Source organism: Musa acuminata, chromosome BXJ1-1, assembly GCF_036884655.1.
Source record: "Musa acuminata AAA Group cultivar baxijiao chromosome BXJ1-1, Cavendish_Baxijiao_AAA, whole genome shotgun sequence".
NCBI lineage: Eukaryota > Viridiplantae > Streptophyta > Magnoliopsida > Zingiberales > Musaceae > Musa > Musa acuminata.
In genome coordinates this window covers 2,512,997-2,537,750 of record NC_088327.1, presented here as the reverse complement: position 1 = coordinate 2,537,750, position 24,754 = coordinate 2,512,997, and the positions used below count along the sequence as shown (strand labels likewise).

General features: G+C 39.5%; 3 protein-coding genes and 2 long non-coding RNA genes across 12 annotated transcripts; 1 reads left to right on the top strand and 4 right to left on the bottom strand.

The window, feature by feature from the left end:
• Positions 1-34: 34 nt before the first annotated feature.
• LOC103978891 (endoglucanase 1) lies at positions 35-2,388 on the bottom strand. The gene is made up of 8 exons (XM_009394846.3): positions 2,054-2,388; positions 1,767-1,976; positions 1,492-1,692; positions 1,315-1,407; positions 1,066-1,227; positions 864-975; positions 622-785; positions 35-530 (listed from the first exon to the last, which is right to left on the bottom strand). The coding sequence occupies exons 1-8, from the start codon at positions 2,255-2,257 to the stop codon at positions 204-206; spliced, it is 1,473 nt and encodes a 490-aa protein (XP_009393121.1). The 5' UTR covers positions 2,258-2,388; the 3' UTR covers positions 35-203.
• A 1,244-nt stretch (positions 2,389-3,632) lies between these two features.
• On the bottom strand, positions 3,633-6,980 carry LOC103978901 (uncharacterized). Its single transcript, XM_009394858.3, has 2 exons — positions 6,790-6,980; positions 3,633-4,014 (listed from the first exon to the last, which is right to left on the bottom strand). The coding sequence occupies exons 1-2, from the start codon at positions 6,910-6,912 to the stop codon at positions 3,898-3,900; spliced, it is 240 nt and encodes a 79-aa protein (XP_009393133.1). The 5' UTR covers positions 6,913-6,980; the 3' UTR covers positions 3,633-3,897.
• A 36-nt stretch (positions 6,981-7,016) lies between these two features.
• Positions 7,017-11,355, top strand: LOC135603559 (uncharacterized). Of its 7 annotated transcripts, none has more exons than XR_010484132.1 (5): positions 7,017-7,086; positions 9,497-9,608; positions 9,707-9,838; positions 9,943-10,086; positions 10,883-11,355. It is a non-coding gene; the product is annotated as an uncharacterized LOC135603559 (long non-coding RNA). The 7 variants fall into 7 exon arrangements; XR_010484149.1 differs by having other exon boundaries at positions 7,044-7,086; positions 8,073-9,608; XR_010484139.1 differs by having other exon boundaries at positions 7,049-7,086; positions 8,031-9,608.
• LOC135603969 (uncharacterized) lies at positions 10,891-14,946 on the bottom strand. Its single transcript, XR_010484184.1, has 2 exons — positions 12,064-14,946; positions 10,891-11,239 (listed from the first exon to the last, which is right to left on the bottom strand). It is a non-coding gene; the product is annotated as an uncharacterized LOC135603969 (long non-coding RNA).
• Positions 14,947-16,277: 1,331 nt separating this feature from the next.
• Positions 16,278-23,945, bottom strand: LOC103978916 (uncharacterized). 2 transcript variants are annotated; one of them, XM_009394877.3, is made up of 9 exons: positions 23,658-23,936; positions 23,374-23,518; positions 20,248-20,416; positions 19,915-20,170; positions 18,563-18,651; positions 17,394-17,576; positions 17,212-17,297; positions 17,063-17,147; positions 16,278-16,942 (listed from the first exon to the last, which is right to left on the bottom strand). In XM_009394877.3, exons 1-9 carry the CDS (start codon positions 23,872-23,874, stop codon positions 16,808-16,810), a joined length of 1,365 nt encoding a protein of 454 aa, XP_009393152.2. In that variant the 5' UTR covers positions 23,875-23,936; the 3' UTR covers positions 16,278-16,807. The 2 variants fall into 2 exon arrangements, 1 of the variants encoding a protein (XP_009393152.2); XR_001979689.2 differs by having other exon boundaries at positions 16,803-16,942; positions 17,063-17,151; positions 23,658-23,945.
• Positions 23,946-24,754: the final 809 nt, after the last annotated feature.

Genomic DNA, 24,754 nt, shown 5'->3' with positions numbered 1-24,754 from the left:
ACAAGTATTTAGGTACAACAACAGCCAAGTGCAGTGGGTCGTTAGTTGCAGTGATCATAATAAGATAACAACATAGTACAAGCATCTGGGTTATGTAGATGACAAGATAGCTAATTTGGTTGCATGGTCAGGGGAGCTTGACACTGCTAAATCCCACTCTACCATGCTGCATACTATCCACCGCCACGCCACGGCCAAGCCCACTACATCGGCGTCCCCGCGAAGAAGGCCAGAGCTCCCACCATCGGTGCATTGATATAAGTCGCCGGCTCCGATTGCTGGTAATTGTTCCTGTCGTCCGCGAAGTGGTCCTGGCTGTCCGGGCCGCCGAGGACGGCGCCGACGAGGACGTTCGGGTTCGGCGACCCCGAATACAGGTACTGGAACCCCTCGCTGCAGGCGATGCGGCCCGGGTGGGCGCGCACCGACGGCAGCGACGAGCCGCGGTGGTGGACGTGCTGCGGGTATCTGCTCCCGAACCCCACCATGTACGACATCTTCGCCGGGTTGTTTCCCAGTATGTAATCGACCTGCCATTTCGAAGTTCGGTACGTCAGCAAGCTGCATGGTTGCCGAAGCTTACATTTCTTGCTTCGAACTTCTGATCCTTGTTTAACGCACCTGTTTCTTGGCTACGGAGACGAGGTCGGCGGCGGCCACCTTCGACGTGCCGCATAAGACCGATCCCCCGTTAGAGTCGAGGTACTTGGCGTAGGTCAGAAGAAGGAAGGCGGTGGATGTCACGTACTGCAGGTTGCTCCCGCTTTCCTTGTAGAGGAGCCCCCCTACTCACAAGAACGTGATATGGTTAGTCTTGGCCTCGAGGACACGGCTTTGGAAGACGGGTGATGAGCAGCACCAACCTGGTGTGTACTGGGCTTGGAAGCTGCTCGTTCCTGGCACCAGTGAGCAGATGTAGTTGTCCGAATGCGCTTTGTACAACTGCAGCACTTCAATCCCGTTCTGCAAGAATCCCTGCGCAGAAACCCAGACGGAGAACTCAAGTCTCTTTACGCTGAGCTAGCAAGAAGGGAAGCTCTCCGAGGAAGACTTCATCGTCACTACCTTGGAAAGGAGAATTTTGGTGCCCACGCGCTTGTCGTCCCAGCTGAAGGAGTAGTCATCGTCTTCTGCTCCCAGAGTGTGGCCGTTGGACTCGATGTACGACATGAAGGAGACGTCCTGCGACGCCTGGTGAAGCCAGGAAGCTCCCCATAGAAGTTCGTCCTGGTTGCACATCAAGTTTTAGTCAGCAGTTGCTGCAGAAGTCAATCGAGGCCAAGTTCGTAGCTTGCAGCAGATCAAGCCTCTTACGTTATAACCAGAGTAGGAGCAGTAAAATGGGCACGCCACCGAGCTCAGTGAATCGCTGTATGAACCTCTGTACCGGTTAGCGAAATCGAAAACCTGCAGCGCGGGAATCGTTCACCGTCAGATGGAATCATGGAACTAAAAGGCAGATCGGAATCCGCCATGTCCTCGTACGCTTACTTGGGTGGCAGTGTGGAGTAACTTGGAAGAGTAAGCTGGGTCGGAATCCTTGAAGACAATGGAAGCCGCCGCCAGCGCGGCGGCGGTCTCGGCCGCGACGTCGGAGCCGGGGTTTTGGCTCGTCACCTTGTAAACGTTGCGGGGGGTGTCCATGTCTTCCGGTCTCTCCCAGCATCGGTGATCCTGGTTCGGGTCCGCCACCTGCAATGCACGGGAAAAGGAGTAAGACGCGGTGCTGCCGCAGCAACCCATGCCTCGACGTCTTCGTCGATCACCTGAACGTATAAAGCGTCGGGGGCGGCGGTGGCGGCCTTGAGGAGGTAGTCCGTGCCCCAGCGGAGCGCGGCCTTGGCGTTTCCGAGCTCACCATGCATCAGCCCACCGAACTCGATGATGCTCCACGCCAGCATCGTCGTCGTGAAGGCCATCGGGAGGCCGAACTTGACGTTGTCCCCGGCGTCGTAGTAGCCGCCGACCAGATCCACCTGCAACGCACGCCCATGCAAAGCCTTCGTAAGCACGGCAACGACAGGAACTCAAATGTGCTGTCAGAGGTGCAGACATTGCAAGAGGAGCCGTCAGAGAGGCCGGAGTCGCCGCGCCATGTGACGCGCTGGTTAGCGGGGAGCTTCCCGGAGCGCTGGCCCTCAAAGAAGAGGATAGACTTGGCGAGAGCGTCGGCATAGTTGAAGGCGGAGGCCGGAGAAGGGGAATGGAGCAAGCTGAGGCTCATCAGCGACAAGAACAGGAAGCCTTTGGCGGCCATTCTGTTTACGCTGAGTTGAGAGATGGTGGGGAGAGCATGGTGGCTGCTGGGAGAAGCTTTATAGGGGAACGAGGAGGTGGGTCTCCGGCAGTTGTTCGTTGGAGGTAACAGAAAGACGGCGTCGGCTTGGGGAGGCGTTCATGGTCACGGGATTAGCTGCGTGAAACCGGAACACGGATTGACACGTTGAGAACGACGACACGACTCAAACCCAATTCGACGAATTAAGTAAGACTAATACCCACGTTTAAGGTAAGAAACTGGAAAAGAAAAGGACGGGTTAAGCCAAGTCGTCTTCCTCAGCGGACAACGCCCACATAAGATGGCGGTAACGAGGGCCGTCGAACGCCGTAATTTGAGGCTATCACGGCCATGATATGGCACACATTTCATCTCACTCTTTCTCCCCCTTCGCCCTTCCTTGTCCTCTACTTCCTCATACTTCCTTGTCCGGTAGTAGTAAGTCACGGACGAATAAAGGGGGGTGAAATCACATGCGAAAGATAAGGAAAGAAGAAAGAGCTCAGGCAATAGAGGAGCTCATGAACAGTGGCAAAGGAGAGGCTGCTGTGTATGTATGCGTAGTGCTGCAGCATAGGATTCCATGTGCTTTCGTGGGGTGTCACAGGCGAGGGAGACGCAGAGGTCCCAAGGAATGCTTCCGTGCCCGTGACATGTCGCCGCTCGGGTTGTGACTTTGGAGGGGCGGCTTAATGGAGCGGCATGGTGGGGTGCGAGCGTCACGAGCCACCGGGTGGCTCGAATGTGGTTTGGGTTTGTCATGGCCTCCTCAATGGTAAATTGCTTGCATTGAGTAATGGATACAATGAATCACGTTGTGACCACTGTGAGGTTGGGTTGGAGTTTGAGGAAGCAAAATGTTGGGTCCGTTGACACTCTAAACTATCTGATCGACCGATTCGAGGCTCCAGTTATTAGGTTGGGATTGAGTTGAGCAAGCAAAATATTTGGGTTGGAGGCCATAAAGGTTGTTGTTCCCGTTGACAGGAACAGCAGATAGACAGATCGAAGAGTTAGATTTGGAGTCCGAGATTTCCGGTGTCTTTGAGTGTTGCTGCGTGAGCAGGTTGTGGCCCGTGACATGTGGAACGAAGAAAATTTTGTTGATTCTCTAAATTGTTCTTTTTGGTATCAAAGTATTCTAAAAGGGAAAAAATCTAATTGTACTCTCAACTGCTATATCTTTTTCTTGCTGTTCAACTTTGTGTAGAATAATAACCCTAACAAAATCAAGAACATGTAACTAGTATGCATCATGCTCAACTAGAAAACAAGGACAGTGGAATTGGCATACAGCAGGAAGTATGATTTGAGAGTTGAAACCGGTGATTTCGATACCAAACTCACCGAAACACAGCGAAAACCCAATCTTCTTGGATGTATACATTACCGTGAGGTATGCGTCCGATAGCAATTATGACTGACAGCCATCGATGATTAGTTAAAATGGCTGCACCTTGTACAAAAATGGAAGAACACCAAAACAACATTGCGAAGTGCATGAATAAAATTTTTAAGACTTCTTTTACATCCAACTCGAATCGAATGTTGTGATTTCTTCAGCATCGTTATCTTGGAGGAAGCAAAATGGCTGCTTGAAAAGCAACAAACATGTCTAGCTAGTCAAAAATCTCTGCAGGTTTTGTGGTCTCCGATTTCTTCTGATTTTCCAATGCCGTGACACGCTTGTTAAGAGATTCAAATCGTTCATCAAAATCTTCATAAACACCTTTAGCCTGGAGAAGCAAGTAACTATGAGTCACTATTACTAAAACAATTTATAAAACCATCTAAATAACAGGCAACATTAAAGTAAAATAATATAGATTGAGGGCGACTGCAATAAATAGATAAGCAAAAAGTAGAAGAACCTACAAAAGAAAACATGGTAAGAATTTGTTTCTAGCATATCACTGTGCACCATTTTAAGTCTGAACCTCCAAGCAAATTTGACATCACAAAAGCCATCTTTGACATATCAATTTCAAACTTCAGGTCTGTCACCAACTTGATCGATCAAAAAATATGGCCATAGTTAAGAATATGAACTAAGAGCCTTGGAAGCAGGATTTTGTAGTTTGGATTTAGGCCAAGTATGACAACCAGCTCATGTAAAGTAACAAGAAGAAACAAAAATGTGATATGGTCAACTACGAAAAACAGAAATTATTTTAACTGAAATGAAGTTAGACAGGGGCATCATAAAAGTATTTCTGCAAAATTGACCTCTCGCTACTGGTCATTGAGATTGGCCTTATTTGTGCTTTCTCATTTATTTTTCCTGAAGTAGTTTTTAACATGGGCATGGTGTTGGACTTGTAAATACATTTTCGATGTAAGTTCTAACTGTTTTGTCAATGATTCCTACTTCCTTACAACGTCATAGGACATAATAGCATTGAACCTTTGTGCATGTTACATATATGCAGGGTTCAACCATTATAGAAAGATGGTTTTGTAAATTAGAAAAAAATACTTAGAAACAACCTCCAATGAAGGCCTATACCCACGAAGCTGTCCATGCAAACTCGACAAGTACCTTATATCTTTGTAATCTCCAACAAAACATGATTATTTTATGAGCAAAAATACTTAATACCTTTGTTGTTGATCACTTCCAAAACATAGTATCTTGGCATGTAACTATGAGTTCCTTTAGGCAACAACGGAAGCATGTGACTTTGCTAGTGACCTTTTGGCGGACATATGCTTGTCCATAACAATCATTATTCCACTATGGCTGCTGATCGCTTGGAACCAAACCCATACAGTTTATGTCAAATGATACCATCTTCTTTATCCTTGTATAATTGTATCCAACTCTCATTCAGCTCATCTTGGGAGCTCCAATTATTTGTCATTAAGGATCTGAACCCTTTTTTTTTTCCTTATGACCAAACTAAGAAAATATGCGAAGCATAGGTTCCTCAAGATACTTGCCATATCAGTGTCATGTCGACATCGAAACTTCTCAAATACTTTTCAACACATATTGGGTTGCTCAAGACATATAACTCCTGTACCATCCATACTTATGCCCATGTCTTATACTTGGACTTTTGACTCATTCCTCAGTGTTATTTATTTTTGTTTGATGCACTTTTGTGAATTTTCTTCTTAGAGAATGGTTTGTTATTCTTATATTAGATTGTCTGTATTACATAAAGTATAAAATAAAATAAAAGACAGCATACATGTATTTAGATCATGGAATAATTATTTCAGATGAGCTATAAGGAAATCTCATTTTGTTTCCATTCATCCAATCCGATACGGTCGACTAGGAGGTCACGATAACTTTTCTCATTATCAACTTTTTGTATATGAAACAAAAATGTAAATACTAAAAAATAAACTTCTTTGACAGAAAGTATATCCTTCTCTGACCTGCTATACTAGACAGTTTACTAATCAAGCACAAAATGTAACAGTAAACAAACCCAATACATTCAAGCAAGAATAAGAGAGAATGCACCCCTTTGATTTGAGGATGTCTCTAAGAAAACAAGAAAGAAAAGGAGACAAGAGATTTTCCAATTTTGGAAACTTATGTCTGACAGATGAACAAGTAACTAAAATAGAACTGATATCAAAGTAGAATAATCATGAATAATAACTTGGATAGTACTTAATGGATTTAGAGACAGTGCTTAGAAAAAGAAACAAAGATAACCATGGAAAGCTCAAAGGGCTTAATTTTCCGTAAAGAACTACAGAAAGTTATTGAACTTATTTCACATAGGATGAAAAAACTGTTTTTTGTTACTAAACATAATTATCTTTTGGCCATAAATATCATTCAGAGGAAATTCAGCAATTTAAAGCATCAAAGCAGAATGATCTCAGATCAGAATAGACAAGCTCGATCGATGACTATCCCTGTGTCACAGCTTATATCAGACAATAAGGAACTCTCCAAACAAATTTCTCTATGTAATTATCTCAAGAAGACATGAAAGAACCAGAGCACAAATTTGCATTACCACGAACACAATCACATCCATTTTGTATCAGACTAGGGATTTTTTGAAACAAATTTCTCCATGTAATTATCTCAGGAAGACATGAAAGGACCAGAGCATAAAAGGTGCATAACCAAGAACACAATCACGCTCATTTTATATCAGATGAAAAGGGATCTCTCCAAACAAATTTCTCTAATGTAATCATCTCAAGAAGACTTGAAAGAACCAATCACGAACACAATCACATTAAAGTACAATGGACTCGATTCACCAAGCACCAATCTCTTATATAAAGTAGACATCTTGTCAAAGTGATTCGGCATCTCCACAGTACAGGATTTCACGTCCCAAACATTTAGGCCTTTGCGAATGGATTCCCCTTTACATTAACCTCCTCTAGGCTTTCTAATTATATCCTGCTATCGGTCCAATTTCCCTATGTGAATCGATCGATCGATCGATCAACAAGCCATGGGATCGAAGAAAATTGTGCATCGTTCATAGAAGGCTTAGTGGATGTAAAGAAAGATAGGATGGAGGACGAACCTGTTGGGCGATGGCGTCGTGGGCGAGCATGTAATCCTTGTAAAGGAGACAGAAGCCGGCAAGGGACGCCGCGGCGGCGCCCGCAAAGAAGGACGCCAACCTCACTCGGAAGAGGAACCCCATCGCTCTCTCTCTCTCTCTCTCTCACGCTGGCAGCTCAAGTGGGTCGGGTTTCTTGAACCGGTATTCTAAACCAAACCGCGGGTTCTGTGGATCTATATGGATATCGAGCCGCTATTGGCTGCGTGTCCTCTGCCGCCTCCTGTGACCTCCGACCTTTGGCCATCCTTCCCCATGGTACCTCTCTCTCTCTCTCTCTCTCTCTCTCTCTCTCTCTCTCCATGTCTTTATCTCTGTTGCCATCACTAGGGTTTTTCTAGGGTTGCAAAGCCGTCGGCTTTTACTTGATTTATTTGTTCTGTAATATAGCAAATCGGATTTGCAATTTGTTAATTGTCTTCGCTCGTGTGATTTCTGTTGTTCTCCTGCAATTTTCATGCTTCCCATCTGAATTGTTGGAGCCTCTACTTAGTCATGATATCACACCATTGATTCAAAAATCAGAATCATGTGGATACGATGATCCAGACATGAGCATTCGAAGTAGAATAATCTGCAGGGATTTCTTGCGTGCCCCAACCCTCGTTTGATATCATGTAACAAAATCTTTCATCATTTATACATTTTTAGCGAACTTTAAACCATGTTATATTTGCAATCACTGTTTCTTTGTACTTTTTATCTCAAAACTGTAGTTTCTTGTTAGTGTCAAGATCACTGCCTTTGGACTTCCTAGAATTTCTTCTGTTACCTTTGTATTGTTGTGTGTATCTACGTTCATGTAGTTTGCTGTGTTCTTTTCTTTTTCTTTTTTGTTTTGTGCTCTAAATTTGCTTCTGAGTTGTATAATATTTTCAACTTCTACTATTTAGTTGTTGTTGTTACGACATCACCATTGTTTGTGGAGTAGGAAAACATTTAGAGTGACGTTTAATGTGATGGGAGAATTGGGTGTTAAGTAGGCCATAAGAGACAAAAAAAAGGCCAAAATAGAGAGAGAGAGAGAGAGAGAGAGAGAGAGGAGACTAGAAAATCTGATTCACATAAATTTTAAATCCTGTAATAGAAAAAACAAGTACTGCAAATTCAACGTTTACCAATTTGGTCAATGAGAAAAACCTTGAATCGTCCAATTGAATAGCTTGTGTTGTTGACAAGTCTTCATTGCAAGTTGGCTTTAGATGGTTGCGCTTCAACAAGGATGTAGATGATTGACTTTTCAGGAGCAGAGAGGAAGGAGGAGTGATTGGTCTTGGATCCCACTCCAAGTCCTGTATCTCACATCAGGGAAAATTATAGGGTCGCACCACTCATACATTATAAGGAAACTAAATTCCTATTCATTCAAGAGTCGATCATCTACATCTGCTCAAGCTCGACCATTATGGAGTATATTTGCAACTTCAACTTCTCATTAACACATGCGAGTTGGACGATTTAAGGCTTTCCTCTTTGACCGAATTGGTAAGTTCTGAATTTACAACATCTATTTTTTCTATTGCAAGAATTAAATCTTTTGCGAATTGTGTTTTCTCACTTCTCTATTTGATTTGCCCCTTTGTTTATTATTACCTACTCCCCTCCCAATTCTCCCATCACATTAGAAAATTCACTCTTTAGGTTTTCCAATGTCATATTTGGTACCGGAGCTGGATCCTACCAACATGTCCACAGGAAGTGGGTCTCTTTTGTCTTCTTTAAAGAAGATAAGTTTTCAGATTCGTCTACTAAATATTTTTTTCTTCTTAGTGCTCGATGGTTTCCTTTTTCAGCCATATGATTCTTGTTCTCTTTTTCTTTATATACCTCTTTTTTTTCTTCATAATTAATCTAGGAAATATAATTGAAAATATTCTAGATGTCGTCATGTGGCAACTTATAGAATTTGTAAAAGACCCTTTAAACTAATAGAAATTTTACTTAAAAATAAAAAACAATGACGATGATCCCATATCACAGCCTTCATATGATAAGGCGGGTGCTAAGTGATACTTGATCAAGGAAGATTGAGATGTTCTCTGAAATCAAGAGCAGTGGCAGGTGTCCTGCCAATTGTGATCCAATAACACTACAGGATTAACCAAAAATCTCCTTTAAGAACAAGAGTCCTAAACTGAAAACCCAATTTAATCTGGATGATTCCAACTTCAGCGATAATATCTAAAACGTATTGGATCATTAGATTTAGTCATATGCACATCGATTTGATGTTGTTGGTTATCTGATCCAATTAAGAATTGTACAATCAGAACAGTATAACTGGATTGGACTGATAAACTATCGGATTAGTATTAAACCGTATGCAGTTTAACTTTGTTCATATCACATGGTGTCTGATTTGTTAGCTGGCCCTCTTTAGGGGATTGATATGTAGAACAAACTACATAGGGATTCAGAGACAAGATATCCCCATGCCATACATAATTCGTTGCAGAATAGCATATGCCTCTGATTGATATTCACAAATATGTATATATTCACAATTTGTGTGTAGGAACGACCGATGCTGTCGCTCCTTGCATTGTATGTTGTTGTGGTTCGTCAAGTCTAATGCACATATAAGCATGAATAAATGAGCTTTCGATGCATAATGATGAATTTCCTGTTTGCTAGCCTTCTGTTGTAATTGGTGAGTGTTTATCTGCAGATATTCTGATTGCACCAATCAAAATATCATAAGAATTTCCAAATGAAGAGAAATGCTCACAAGGTGAAATTGGCAAAGAAATATAGGTTATTGCATCAGAAGGATATGACAGGTTAGAGATTTTGATGTGATACTTCTCTGCGTTTCTTGTTTTAAGCCGAGAATATTCGATTACATGATCCACTATCTAATAACTCTTATCCGTATCAGGGACTCAACTGTCAAGTTTGAAAGGAAGCATAACAGGCCTGAAAGGTATGATAGGAACATCACATAGATGGCAACGGAGGCTATAAAGAAAGTTGCCAAAATCATAGTTAATAAGGAGGCTAGGCATGATTGGTATGTGCATGATTTGTCCCTCTTTCTTCTATCTGCACCACATCTTCTGATATGCTATTTGCACATTTTACATGATGAAGGGTAAAAAATCTATTTTCTGGCAGACAGAAATTAAGGAGTTGGAGAAACAGTAGTGATTTGGACGAAGCACCTGCTGCCCTGCAACATGGTTCACAAATTACTCTTCCGAAGAGTAAAGTTAAGGTTTCTCAATCTCAGCTCGGAGGGGAGAGCATGGAAGGATAATGGTAATCTTGACAATTATTCATCTCTGATTTTAAAGAGCCATCTTAAGATTTGTTTTCTTTTGTGCTTGTCATGGTTGATGAATTTGCGGTTCCCTGAACAATCTGGCCACTAGAAATGAATACTTTGCTACGATTAGCTGAAATACATTGGTCAAAAACATTTTGTGTTTGGTTATGCTAACCAAAGGGTTCTTTGCCTTTTCTTTTTCTTTTTTTTTTGCATCTTATACAAGCAGAGAGCTTCTAATATGACTCGAGACTTCCAACTAGTAAACTCAAGAAATTGTGTAATCTTCATGTTAAACAGAAATGTAAGCCATAGTTCCTTCGGACAACATCAATTTGTGTTTTGTGGTTAGTTTTGATGAAGATAGCTAGAGATTCCTGCATGCTTTGGTGAGTCCTGCATGCTTATCTCTCAAATTTCTTTTTCTTTTACTTTTTTGATGAAGATAGCTGCAGATTCCTGCATGCTTTGGTGACATGAAAACAACCAAGCATGAGCTTCCACAAAACTGAATTTATGTTTTAGATGCTCGATTGCTTTCTCGCTTTGGAAAAGAAAAAACATGTAGATGGTGTTGAAAACATTGTAGTTGTTATATACACAATAGTCATCTCAAGATCTCATGTGGAATTATGATGGTTGAATTTTCTCCATGTTGTCAACGTGTGCCATCAGTAGCCAACCCTTGTTGACTGTTTACATTGATGAGAACTTCATTTTGAAATAGAAACTATTTTCTGTCTTAATATGTAGGGAAAACATGATACTAATAGTTAAGGTGTGCTGCAGGGGAGTCGGGAGGTAAATTTGCAGTCGTACGTACAGCGCGACAACAGCTTGTTCATACAGTCCAAATTCTCAATAAACACAAACCCAGATCGACAATCAAGTTGGTGTTGATCCAAACAAGTTGACAAACAGGAATTAGATGAAGACTCGGAACTTATGATGGTGATGTTGGTGCTGTGTGTCCCTTTCCAATCTGTATCAGCATTGAAGATGGAGGCGCCTCCCCCAGAAATGTCTGCTTTTCCACCCACCTTATTCTTTCAACTGCTCACGTCCGATTTCACTCAGTCGTCAATAAGTTGTCGTCGTTGTGAATCAAATTCAAATCATTTTTGTTCAACCTTCATTCATTTGATACTGAAAAAGAGATTTTTGTTAGTATCAAGGAGCAATATTATCATCGGTCATAAATTAATTGTATGGATAGTGTCTCCTAAAATTTTAATTAATGATATTTCATTCAAAAATTTAAATTGCTGTTCCACTTGAATTGCATCTGAATATTTTTACCAATTCCATAAAACATAAAATTATGTTCATGCTTATTATTATTACGATGATCCATAGCATGCATCGGTTCGAGCAAGTAGGATGGTCACTCGAGGACCCATCTCCACGTCCTAAAAAGCGACGGATGCAGCCCCGTCATGCTATTTTCTACCATGTTGCGTGTGCGTGCAACCACCTCTCCACACATCGGTATAGGTATATGTGTTCCCCCAAATGCTACCTCACCAGAGAAAATGACACACTTAGATGATGCTGCCCTACGCCGAAGCTTCCCTGGTTCATCACCTCCCCTGAGTAGCTCGTTCTTCGACAGTACCAAACATCCGAGGAACTAATGATTCGTACTCGATCATCCTCTCCAGCTTTGACCACTGTTGATCACTTCTACATCCAATATCCAAGGAAGCGAGTAAAGCTTCAATCGGCTTCTGCGCAATCAAGATCATGAACTAGCTTCCTATAGCTTCCTCAGAATCAACTCCTTCTTCCAGTCGAAGAATTGAGTCTAAATAGTTATCGTCACCCTATCGCAGGGGCTGCCATCACATGGGAAGTCTACGTGCTATGCTAAACCTACCATTGTTGTCTTCAGCTGTGCGAGTGCAACCGGTGTTCCGGGTTGCTTAGATGCTTGGATGCAGCAATATGATGCATGAAAGACCCAATCATACCTTTTGCAGCAAGCATTTCTGAGTTCTCCACGAAGTAAGGAAGAATTGAGTGTCATGATATGCTTGTTCTTATGGAAGCATCAGGTAGAGAAGAAGAAGATGATGATACAGAGCGAGAGAGAGATGTATATGTTGAGGATAACTGGCGAGTAGCTCACGCTATCATCTTTCTGGGTCGGGATCGGGCACCACGGCTGGCGAGGTGCAATCGGAGGAGAGGGCGAAGCAGATCATGGCGGGCGTGCCGACCATGAGCAGGCCGAGGGGCACCATCCACAGCTGCTCGTTGCCCGGGTGGAAGACCGCAGTCCACCACACCAGTAGCGCAACGCCGAGAAGGATGATTAGGAGCAGACAAGCAGTGGCGGCCATCGGCATCGGCCGGTCGATATTGGCGGCAGCGGCGCAGGCTTTTCCGCGGCCGCTGGGGATCTTCCGGCGACCGGATTCCATGGTCTGCAACGGACACGGGAGGGTTTCGATGATGGGGTGTGTGGAATTGCGAGGAGCTCCTGCTGTTGGTCTCGGCATCGCATCTATTTGTAATGCGATCTCGGATCCATAGGGGCCTTTACATATGTTCGTTGGTTCCTCGAACGTGTGGCATCCCTATAGTTTAATTCATTATCATCCGGGCTAATTACATATTACCACGTATACTTTAAAAAATTATATCAACATCCAGACTAATCATTCGGACTAAGTACGAAAGTAAAATATCTAAATCTATTTACCATAATAACGTCAGTTTTACTAACGAAACTACGTAAATAAAAAATAATAATAATTTTAACGTTCGCTGGTAAATGATGACATCGTTGGCATCGACGTCGTTGCAATTGCTAGCCACCTTCAACGACGATAGGATCCACTATCACCGCGATGCCATCCTCCTCCATGAGCACATCGTCGCCCTTCCCGTGTTGCTTTGCATTTATGTCGATACCGATGCAGTTGCCAAGCAGCAACTACATCGACATCGAGAAAGATGGTGGTAGCTATCCCAGCATCTACGGTGAAGATGGTTACGAAAGTAAAACATCTAGGTCCATTTACCATAATAACGTCAGTGTTACCAATAAAAACACGAAAATAAAAGGTAAAAAGTAATTTTAATGTTCGGTGATGGACGGTGACGTCGTTGGCATCGATGTCAACACAGTTGTCGGCCATCTCCGACGACGATAAAATCCGCTCTCACCGCAACGCCATCTACCTCCATGAGGAGCGCGTTGCTAACCTCATCGTCGCCCCGTGTCGCTCTATATTTGCGTCAACATTGACACAGTTGCCAAGCAACAACTGCATCAACATTGACGCAAATGGTGGTGACAGCCATGGCATCTATGGCGAAGACGGTGACCGCCTCGTCGTAGACACTACGGCGACCACCACCATCTGCTTCGATACCAATGCAATTGCAGCTCGACAACTGTGTTAAAGTCGACACAAATGCAAAGCAACATAAGGTGGGCGACAATGAGGTCAGTGGCATGCTCCTCATTGATGCGAGTGGCATCACGGTGAGAGCAGACCTTATCATCATCAGAGGTGGCAAGGCAACTACATTGACGTCGACGTCGGCGATGCCGCCATCCACCACCACCGACATCGTCCGCCAACGAACGTAAAAATTATCTTTTTGCCCATTATTTTTATTTTTTCATCGATAAAACTGATGTGCTTAGGGTAAATAGATTTAAATATTTCACTTTCGTAACTATATGGATACCAATGTAACTTTTTAAAGTGTAAGAATCGAAATGTTTAAATATATATAGTTAACTCTTATCATCTATATATATAAGAAGTAGAATGCGTTTTTGATATGCTACTTTGGGATCCGATGAGTTGATGATTATAAGGCAATTTTGTTGAAATTTTTTTTTAGACTTGTTTCGGAAGGTGTTTCCTTTTTTTAATTTTTTTTTGTTTCCCATTTTTTGTAATAGTCGTAATGCCCCTCGTCATCACCCATCATTTTATCACCTATGCCTTTGTTCTTGTTCGTCACTGAGGCCCTCATTCGCCACTATCATTACCACCTTGCCCTCATCTACCAACTCCCCCCTCACCGTGCCCTCATCGTCCATCTTCTCTATCCTTGTCTTCGTTTGTCACCCTCATTCGTTGCTATCATTGTTATCACACCCTTGTCCATCGCCTTTGCCCTTGTCCACCACCCTCACCCTTGTCTGCTATTATCGAGGTATCGCTAAGGCCCCATCAGGAGGACTTCGCCCTCCTTGATGCCTCCACTATCAATGACGATAGAGGAAGGATGATGGTGAAACAGCCAACAAAGGTCAATAATGAAGGAGTCAAAGGAGGGCAAGATCGTCAAGGTGAGCCTTTGCAATACCTCAATAATGACGAAACAAACAAGGTTGAGAGCGAAGTCAACGAATAAAAGCACAATGATAACGACAACCATTGACGAGGACGAGGGTGGAGATAACAATGAGAACATGATAATAACAACAAGAGAGGGCCTTAATGGCGATAACTACAAACGAGAGCGAGGGCAAAAGTGACAGGCGACGATGATGGGCATTATAGGTATAACAGTAAATAGAAACACCATTTGCGAAAAATAAAAATATGAGACACCTTCCAGAAAAAAAAAAAACCAAAAAAGAGAGATTCCAAGAACATACTAACAGTAATATAAATGTAAGAATATTTATTTGAAGCCTACATCTCTCTTAGTCAAATTAGGTTTAACAAAAAAAAACAAATATTAGAGACGTTTGCATTGCAAGATCATTAACAGATTAATTAGGAGTGCACCAAAAGAAATACCTTTAGGAAACCTTGAGACAGCTATAATAGCACTTGTTAATCCACGTTGTCTAGTCATTGATTTCATGTCACTGAGGCACATCTTTGGGGTGAAGTGTGAAGTTTTTAGTGATCATATAGGACAAATATACTAAGTAGATTAATTTTACTCACGCTGGCCAAGATTTCTTTTTTTTTTTTTTTTTTGAATAGTGGCTTGGAAATTTGATTACATAATCTTCCACTTTGATATCAAGTTAACTTATGAATATTATCATAGGGTTATTTTCTTTTACATTTTGTTCTAACACTACTAATTCATCTAATAATCAGAATCAAGTGTGCTAAAACATAAATAGTGCGCGCGTGCTGGCTCACCTTCCTCAATGCATAACATACATAATGGGTTTCAATAAGAGATTGCAAATGGGTTTTTTAACATATTAAGAATCATTTGGTAAAATGGATTTGTTCATTATCTACCATTTAAAAACTAACAAAAACAGGTCATTTGTTCATTTAGACCGATCCAAGTTTTTTTCCTTAAAAAAATCGAAAATCGAAATAATATAAAGAAAATGTACAGACAATAAAAAAGACCATTGTATTTTGCACGAAAATGTATACTTAATTCTGTATATTGTATTCACTCAACAATGGGCATCAACACATGGATTCGAACTTGTATCGAAACATGTGAAGTTATGGCTAACCCAATAACGAAAGTTTCTTAAGGGGACTGGAGCAAGCTACCAGGAGACAAAAGATCTTCTTTCTAAAGAGATTCGATTCGAAACTATTATATGTCCAAGGTCCAATATTGAAATCATTTCAAAGGTTTTCCTTACTTTATCCGTGTCAACAAACAATTCGAAATACCTCGATTTTTTTAGAACAGGTCCGAATCAAATAACAATGATACGAAGCACTTCTTTTTTACATTACACTACTTCGGAAACCTAAGGACTCGACCGTATGGATATGTAAAATACAGGATTTCCAATCCTAACAGGAAAAGGAGGGAAACGGATACTTAATTTAAAGTGAGTAAACAGAATTCCATACTTGATCTCATAGATACATATAGAATTATGTGGAAAGCCGTATTCGATGAAAGTCGGGCTCAAGAAAACGACAACATAGAAAAAGTCCAATAAGTTGCTCTTGAGAAAGTCCAAAAGAAATCCAACAGCTGACGCAGAAAAAAAAGGCTTACCTTTACCGTCTTATTCCTTGATTAATTCACCGATGGAGAAGCACTGATTCAGATACACCATTTCATGTAGCAGTGGCTGATGCATAAACATTCAAATAGCAAAACCTGTGACACTATCATGTAACAGAAACACCAGCACTCCGGCTATGCAAGTCTAAATTATTATACGAATTACCATGTAGATCATATTAAACTTCAACTTTGGATATTTAAACCATGAATAAACCCGATCGATCATTCGAATACTTTGATAATTAGGTAATGGAACATACGTTTTCTAACTTGAGATGTAACATAGTCACTTTGCAATGTTTGACAGAAATTAAACTTGCTCAAAAAACAAAAAAAGTTTGTACTGAGGGAACAAATAGAGGGGTGCTCACTTGGGTTACCTTAGTATAGGCTCCAGTTGCAGAAGAAAGAAACTGCAACGCCCTTTCTACAGGTTTATTCTTTTTTTTTATCATGTTAGGACTCATCTTAGTAAATTCTTGTCCTCTGACGTGCCAAAAATTGACTGGTACTGAGTCCCATTCTTACAACACCTCACGTCTTTCAAATTCACTGCAAAACATTGATTAAAACAAACAATACTACGGTTGTCTCAGCCTCAACAAGATCCATGAAGGAATGCAAGATACAAGAATCGACAAACTGAAAGGAACCCTGGCTTTCTGTGCTTATGAGCATAGAACAAAAGACTATCTGAGATGTGCCTGATTAGCTCTTGGACTATTTTTATTGTGGTTATGTATAATGCCAGTCTTGACGGCACTGCTTTCGCCATGATCTCAGTTTATAAATGCAGCCAGCAGCAATTAATAGGCCAAAAGCAGAAAGAGCCATAATTGTAGAATTCGCAAGATTTTGATGATAACCACCCTAGCAATAATGAAATGTTCACACATCAAACTTTTTAAAATACTTCCAATCAGCTTACGTGACACATTTTACCATCAAGATTTTAAAGCTTTTTCTAAAGTTGCAAACACAGCTACATACCTTGAGCAGAAATAACAAAATTGCTACATTAGCCGGTGCTAGCGAGGAGCTTATCATCCCCCCACGAAGCTCATTAGGTAGGTACCTGCCTAGGGAGAATGAGAATTGAAATTGAATCATTTAAGAATTGATGAGCATTAATGACTCACATTGTCCTCAATCTTGCAAGTGAAGGCAAACTAAACCCGACACAAGCATGAAAGACACAAAATAGAATAACCAGAAATCCAATCTCCTGTCATCAAAAGATATTGAGATATTAGAAAAGAAAGCTAGAAAAATAAATCAAATAGAAAAATACCAAATAATGGAGCTTTTCCTCTTTCCTTACCTGGTAATCATAAGCGACAATGAACAAAGCTAAACCAGCAACCCCCAAAGCGGTTGTTAGGCAATCCTCATTTCCAAATGATTTTACCTCACTAAAATACCATGGAAAAACAGTGCTCCCGAGCATTCTTGAGCCAATAAAGCATGGGTATATCATAGATAGATTCACCTCCCTTCCATCTGCCTGCAGTCACACATCAATGAATCAAATTAACAGTATATCCTGAGATAACATAAATAACAAAAGTACTTCATCTGGAGTGCCTCCAATCATCAACTCCCAATTCATCTAATAAAGCAGGAGACTTTGCAGGATGCTAGTCCATATCACAGAATCATAATTATTACAAATGGTTTCCAAGTGGGAGCATAAAACCATCACAATAACATGTATATATTAATATTAAAAAAAATGAAGAATCAGACAATGGGTCAGTTTGTGTTGTCACTGTGAAGCATATAGGTTCACAAAAGAATGACTGGACATTGGACAAACTAATCACATCCAAGTGCCCAAAAGGCCACAAGATTTAACAAATAGAACAACAAGAAAATTTCTGGCTATTTATTAGTTTTTCCTTTTTTTTTCTTTTTTAGTCTTTTAAGCCAAGACAAACTTCCATATTTTCAAGTATTTCAGAATCTTCATTTCAATATTCAGGAAATGTTCTTTTTTACTATGAAAGAGGAAAGAAACAAACAACAAAACTAGTCAATTGACCATTTAAACAAAAAGCATGGTCTCATAAATTAAATTCAGCAAAGATTTTCAGATGTACCAAATTTCCTCTCCACAGGCATTTAACTTTCATTTTTACGAGCTTCACCTGAAACTTCAGGACATGCAAAGTTCTTTATATGGTAAACTAGTCTATTGGCCCATGCCAAAGTTTTCTTTCTTATTATGGTACAAACAACTCATCGGTTGATGACAAAAGTGTCTTTCTTCCTTGGCACTATCATAGCAGGCAAAAAAGAAAATCATGGATTTTGCATAATCCAATTGAAATACATAAAAACAGGTTCCTCAGGTGATTGATTGTGTAGAAAACTATAAATAATTAAGTATAGAAGAACATCCTGAATTTTACATTGTGAACCTAAAAAATGCTGACTGATGTTTTCAGAACTTCCAAATAAAAATGAAATTGCATGGTAAACTGGACCTACCACTAAGGTCGGTGCCCAAAGGATCCAAACAACTGACATGGAGAAATGGATACTTGCTTGAGTCCATGCTAGAGCCAAAATCTTTTTGTCTGGCTAGCAGGAAGAATCATTATAAGAAATGGTTAATAGAGATTATCACAATGCTTTCAAGTATGTGAATAATCAATATAGAACAGCCCAGAATAAGATGCTTAAAAATCAAGATAGATTCTAAACAAATACTAATAAGATGCTTAAAAATCAAGATAGACTCTAAACAAATACTATGATCAAGAAATTCTTCAGAAAAACATTATGATCAAGTCGTCTAACAAGTCACTAGTTGCTTAAGTCTAAAACTTAATGGTTTGTCAATTGTCTACAAAAGCATATAATCAAATGCCAAAATAACTTAAAAGAACCTATCCGCTCCATGTGATGAATCTAAAATAGCAGATATTGCAGGAAAGTGACAATAAATTTATCATATGTAAACTAGATAACCATGTCGAACCTGAGAAATCATTAAGCTATCTAGCTTGCTAATAATTTCTACAAAATTACAGTTTTCATTAACCACATAAAGAATATATGCTATGCAAGAAGCAAAGAGTTATTATCCACACCAATTGGTGTGTTTTACTGAATACAAGCATGGGAAAGGCACGGAGGAAGAAGACGAAGCTCGAGCATAAACTAAAAAGGCAGGATCAGTCTGATATGCATGACACCATGTAGCACATTTTATCCTGAAATCCTTATCCACTCATGCAAAATGCTTTGGTTTTAGTAGAAAGAAAGACAAACGCATTCATGAATTACAGCTGTCAAACAACTAATGCACATTGCCGCTGAGCTTTTAAGGCATGATAAATTCATTGGATGAGAAGTATACACTTCTACATAAACGACCAACTCAATGAAGTGCATGTCAAATTCAAAACACAGATGAATAGTATACTTCTCTCATTCATATATTCTGTGCACACAATGTGAATTCATAGTTTTCTTAGTCTTCAATACCATTGCATATTTTACTGCCAGAATGATCATATTACTGATATGTGATTTATAGAGTAAATTTCATTCTAGTTAGAGTATGGAATTTCATGCATAGATAGTATAGTGAATCGTTGGTTGACATCAAAAATATCCATGGCACCATACATGGAACAATTTGTTCTGAGCTTTGTCTTGCTAGGTAAACATCCAATGTACTTTAAGCTCTCAATTCTACAGATGTTTGGTTGAAGCGGAAAAAATATATCCATCAGTAAAACTTTCTATATTAAGATATAGCATTTGTTGCATTTAAAATTGTTGACTAAAATTATTGCATCCATAACTCAGATTGTGCTGTAAATGTTCCTCACCTCTAAGAACATGAGCTGAGAATGATTTTATATAACTGTCAACAGAAATTATATGATAACTTCTGCTCCATTGTTTCCTGATACAGAGAGCGCTTAAAATTGCCAATAAGGCAGCCAGAACATAAGGGGAAAGGGATCTTCTTTTAAGATCTTTAACTAACAAATTTGCCAGCCCTTGGCTGCCGATTAGAGATAGAGACTCAAAAAAGGTCATCAACCAAAATGTATCACTCAGAAGATCTTGCTTGTGACCTTGCTGCAAAAATGAAAGAAGAGACATCAGCCTGCTCCTGAGAAACAACATTAAGAAAAAAGCTGAAGCAGAAAGCGAACCTTTTCATGTTCCATTACCATCCATGTCTCATAACAGAATGAGAACAAAGAAGAAGCAAGTGATAAGCATATACTTGATATCCAGACAGTTGGATGCCTGACCACACTCTTCAAGACACCAACAAAAAGATGAAGAATGCAAAATAACAGACAAGCCTTTCTTGGACCCCTACAAAAATCAGTTTAATGATTATATTATTAGTATACAATCAATAGAACTTCATATGAAAGGAATGTTCAAACGGAGATGAATAGAGAGAAATGGAGTCATTTCAATGAGTGGAAAATTATCAAATTAACATGTAAACCACTAGTGATATTAGTAGATTTTACATAGTATTTTTCCACCACAACAGAGTCTCCATTACATTTTTTATATATCTCCACATCTTATCCCAAAAAAGTTTCATAAAGACTTAAAAGTATAATGATGAACCATCTGTTCTACAGATTCATGAATCCTTGAGCCAAGGTTTTAAATATCAATCTGACGCCAGTTATAATAACTTGTCTAACCAATATGAAATGAAGACTCTAAGCAGTATAAAACTTGGTATCACCAAAAAAAGGGTACCAACCTGTATGATTTTTTATTAGTGTTTTGGTCAGACTTGTTAATACTAATCAATACCTATGGATCCAACCAGTAATTTAAACCACACAAGTGTGGATATAGAATGCACTAATAGGATGGGTTACATTACAGAAATATAGCAAGAAATATACCCTAGTTACATATTTTTACATAATTTGGAACAACTACTTGGTTACTCACAGATAGACCCAAATATTTTCCCAGCTCCCAGTTGCAATGGTTACTTATAAAATCAAGGTTGAATGCCTATTTGGATAGGCATATCTACAGATATGATGTTCCTAACTTAAATATTATGCTAACATAAAAAGGATAAGAAACTGGAATAGCAAAGAGGGAAATGTGCTTCAATTTGAAATTATCAGGATACTACTAGAGTATGCATATCATAGCCTTGAATCTGCATGTACTAGAGTAGGATGAAGACAGACTGGCCTGTAACTTCACTGTCAAAAAAATTTTATTTGATTTGCAAATATCATAGCAAAATGATCATTTTAATATATGACATACTCGATGATTTCCAGAAAACTCGATAGCTACAACAAACCAGTGGCTTGACAATTTCTATCTGAAACCCCTTAACTAGCCTTAGAAGATAGGAAGTTAACATCGAAAAGATATCACTACATCCCACAGATCACGAGTTATCCTAGAAAAAAAGTCTTCTTAAAGCATAACCATAATGGTTTATAGTAAGAATGTAGTTAGTAAGGAGGCGTGAGCCCGATGCTCTATTGGCAATACCTGACACAGGACATGACAATGTGCCACAGTCACAGTTTGCCAATCATGTACAAGTCATATGGCCAGCACATTCATATATAGAAATGTCTGAATTGATGCCTCATGATGCATGATTATAAATTATTTGAAAACCATCTAATATTTCCTAAATACAGAACGATTGTAACCATCAGTAATCTACAAAATGGATCAAGGACTGATGTGGTAAGATCCTCAGGTGTTGGAGAATTACAAACATATACGAGATACATAACGAATGCAAAAATGAGTGCAAAAGCCTCAAATTTATCTTCTGTCATTGTCGAAGAGGAGAAAACCTATTTCGATGAAGATGGAAGAGAGGAAGAGAATGATGATGATATGTTTGAGAATGACGATGTTGATTATGATAATAATTGAATTTGTTGTAAAACTTTATTGTTTTGAGTCTTTTGACATTTTTGTTATTAGACAATGAATAATGTGACTTTGTACTTTAGATCTTTTAATTTAATATCATATTTTTATTTATATAATCATATTTATCAATTGTACTATATATTTTATTATTTTAATATTTCAATGCGTCTCGCTTCGCTCAGGTGATCACCTAATGCCTCGAGCATTTTGGGACCTTGGCGTCTAACATTTTTTAATTCACTGTGTACAAGTCATATGACCAACACACTGGCATGTCTAGATTGATGCCTCATGATGCATGATTATAAATGATTTGAGAACCACCTAATATTTTCTAAATACAGAACAATTGTAGCCATCAGTAATCTACAAAATGGATCAAGGACTGATGCAGAAACCTAGAGAACTGATCTTAAGGAGAGACAAATCTTAAAACCAAAACATGGCAAGAGCTCTAAAATCATTAGTGGCGTGGGAAGAAGTTGAACTTTAGCAATTAAACCCTTTGTGGTGATTAATAAGATATGTAAATTACAAGAAACATTATGACTTTAAAATGTAAAAAAAAAGTAATTTAACATTTTCCTAGTAATAGTTGCTAGTAATAGTAACAAACCAGCTAACTAAATCAAAGAAGAAAAAAAACATGATATCATTACTTTTTTCCTAGTAATAGTTACAGACCAGCTAACTAAATCAACACATTTATTTAAAGATTCTTTTAAGCCCAAAAGTAGAGAGCTATCCTATGGCAAGTATCTTTTCTTTTCCAAATAATCTCTACATTGATCCTATAAATTAAACCATGAATATACACACTATAGATAACCTATTCTGTAAGTTTCTTCTCAAAAAACTTCTCACCATAGAGCCTGCAACTACAGAGGTTCATTTGTCGATGAACTTAAGTGGGTTCTCTTCTTGATTTAATTCATCTTTCATCAAAGTCCATTACTTTCAAATCTCAATCTACTGAGTCCGATTCATATTCTAGAGTCTAAGGATTACAAGTGTTGCAGGTACACACTCCTCGCTAGGAGGCATTCTGCATTAACATGAATTCATCAAATAGTTGCCGAGTGTAACATACAATAGCTATGGAAGGATCATAATTTCACTTCTTCTGCAGTTGAAGTCACCTACAACCAAGAATTGTCGTACCAACTATACCAAGGCGTATCAAGCATTCCACCATCATACCAGACCTAAAGCCTAGTCAGACCAAGTCCTGCCCTCTGTAAGAACCTAATTCGTGTTCAATTTCACCTTTTCAGCCATCGAGTCGATTTGATTCCCAGACGAAGCTAAATATTTATCCTCCGAATAACAATCGTTAACTTGAGACGGACTACTAGAGAAATAGAAAGAGAAAAATGAGAACTTACACCATATCAAAAAGAACGCCGGAGAAAGTACCAAAAACGAGAGCAACCACAGCTCCTATGGAGAGATAGCATGTCATCTGCTCACGGCTGATTCCGTATAGTGCGAACTCATACTCACCAAACATCGATTCAAGGCCGTCCATTACTGCAAATCGATGAATCCATATCAAGATCCAAAACTGTGGATGCCAATCCAAGAACCCGCTACCGAAAAGCAAAGAAACCACGAAAACCCTAATCGTATTCATAAAACAAGAAATGACGGGGAAGGAAGGATCAAGGACCGGAAGCCAGCGAGTAGAGCAGCAAGAAGCCCCTCTGGAAGCGAAGAAAAGGGGCCGTAGGGCCGAGATCGAGCAGAGAAGACGCCCCGGATCCCCTGGCGGCGTTGCTCTTGGAGAAGTAAGGGCGCAGAAAGACGGAAGCGAAGCAGGCGGCGGAGAGAACGATGAAGGCGGAGGGCTTCGGCTCCCATCGATCGCTCTCGATCACCACTCCCATGTCGCGGACGGCCGAGGGGACGAGACGAAGGTGCACTTGTGTGCGCTCGACGGACGCGAAATGGGACCCTTTCTCTCTCTCTCTCTCTCTCTCTCTCCAATCCGACGGTGCCGATCTTTCCTCGACGCGATGATGATCGCACAGCGCCGCATCTGTTTTGACGACGCATAGTTCCGTGGTAGATATGAACCCAATCAAGTGTTTGGCCATTGGATTGGCAGTCGAACCGGTGATGAACGGTCGGATCATAAACTTGATAATATTTAATATTATATATAATTTTTATATTATATACAAAAATATAAATGGCATATATTTGAATTTTTGTTCAATAAAAGTGCTTGAAAAAGAGATTAATAAGTAAGATAATAAATGAAACAAAATAAATAAACAAAATTGATGTAAGCCAATTTTGGTCTCATTTGGGCTTTGGTGTTGTGCGGTCAATCTTGTCACTATTGTAATTACATCTTCTATCTGAACTATCGAAGTCCATCGTCTTATGTTTATATATATATATATATATATATATATAGATACAGGTCGTATTTAAAGTTTTTAAAAAATATATATATATGTATATATATATATATATATGTTGTGATTATTTTTGAATTAGTAGAACGAGAGATTGATTGAAGAAAAAAGAATTTAAATATAGAAAGACTTTTGTACGAAGAAAATAATTTTAGATATTATAAATTAATTAATTTATAAGTATCTGATGTATCTTTGGGAGTGTTCATCAAATTATTTCGTAAGAAATCTAAAGGTACTCTCGAAATATTAAGAGTAAAATTTTTTAAGATCTTAATGTTCCAGAAAAGAATTTTATTTTAGATAAGAAGATTTTTTATTTTATTTTAGAAAAAGATGGATA

Coding starts and splice junctions, on each gene's coding strand:
- LOC103978891 (XM_009394846.3), bottom strand. CDS start 2,257: ATGGCCGCCAAAGGCTTCCTGTTCTTGTCGCTGATGAGCCTCAGCTTG. Junction 786..863: donor CCAAGCCCAGTACACACCAG/GTTGGTGCTGCT, acceptor TCTTGTGAGTAG/GGGGGCTCCTCTACAAGGAA. Junction 531..621: donor TCTCCGTAGCCAAGAAACAG/GTGCGTTAAACA, acceptor TCGAAATGGCAG/GTCGATTACATACTGGGAAA.
- LOC103978901 (XM_009394858.3), bottom strand. CDS start 6,912: ATGGGGTTCCTCTTCCGAGTGAGGTTGGCGTCCTTCTTTGCGGGCGCC. Junction 4,015..6,789: donor ACGACGCCATCGCCCAACAG/GTTCGTCCTCCA, acceptor TTGCTTCTCCAG/GCTAAAGGTGTTTATGAAGA.
- LOC103978916 (XM_009394877.3), bottom strand. CDS start 23,874: ATGGGAGTGGTGATCGAGAGCGATCGATGGGAGCCGAAGCCCTCCGCC. Junction 20,417..23,373: donor GGCGTTCTTTTTGATATGGT/GTAAGTTCTCAT, acceptor TGATTTTTGTAG/GGGTCCAAGAAAGGCTTGTC. Junction 16,943..17,062: donor TTTTGTTATTTCTGCTCAAG/GTATGTAGCTGT, acceptor CATTATTGCTAG/GGTGGTTATCATCAAAATCT.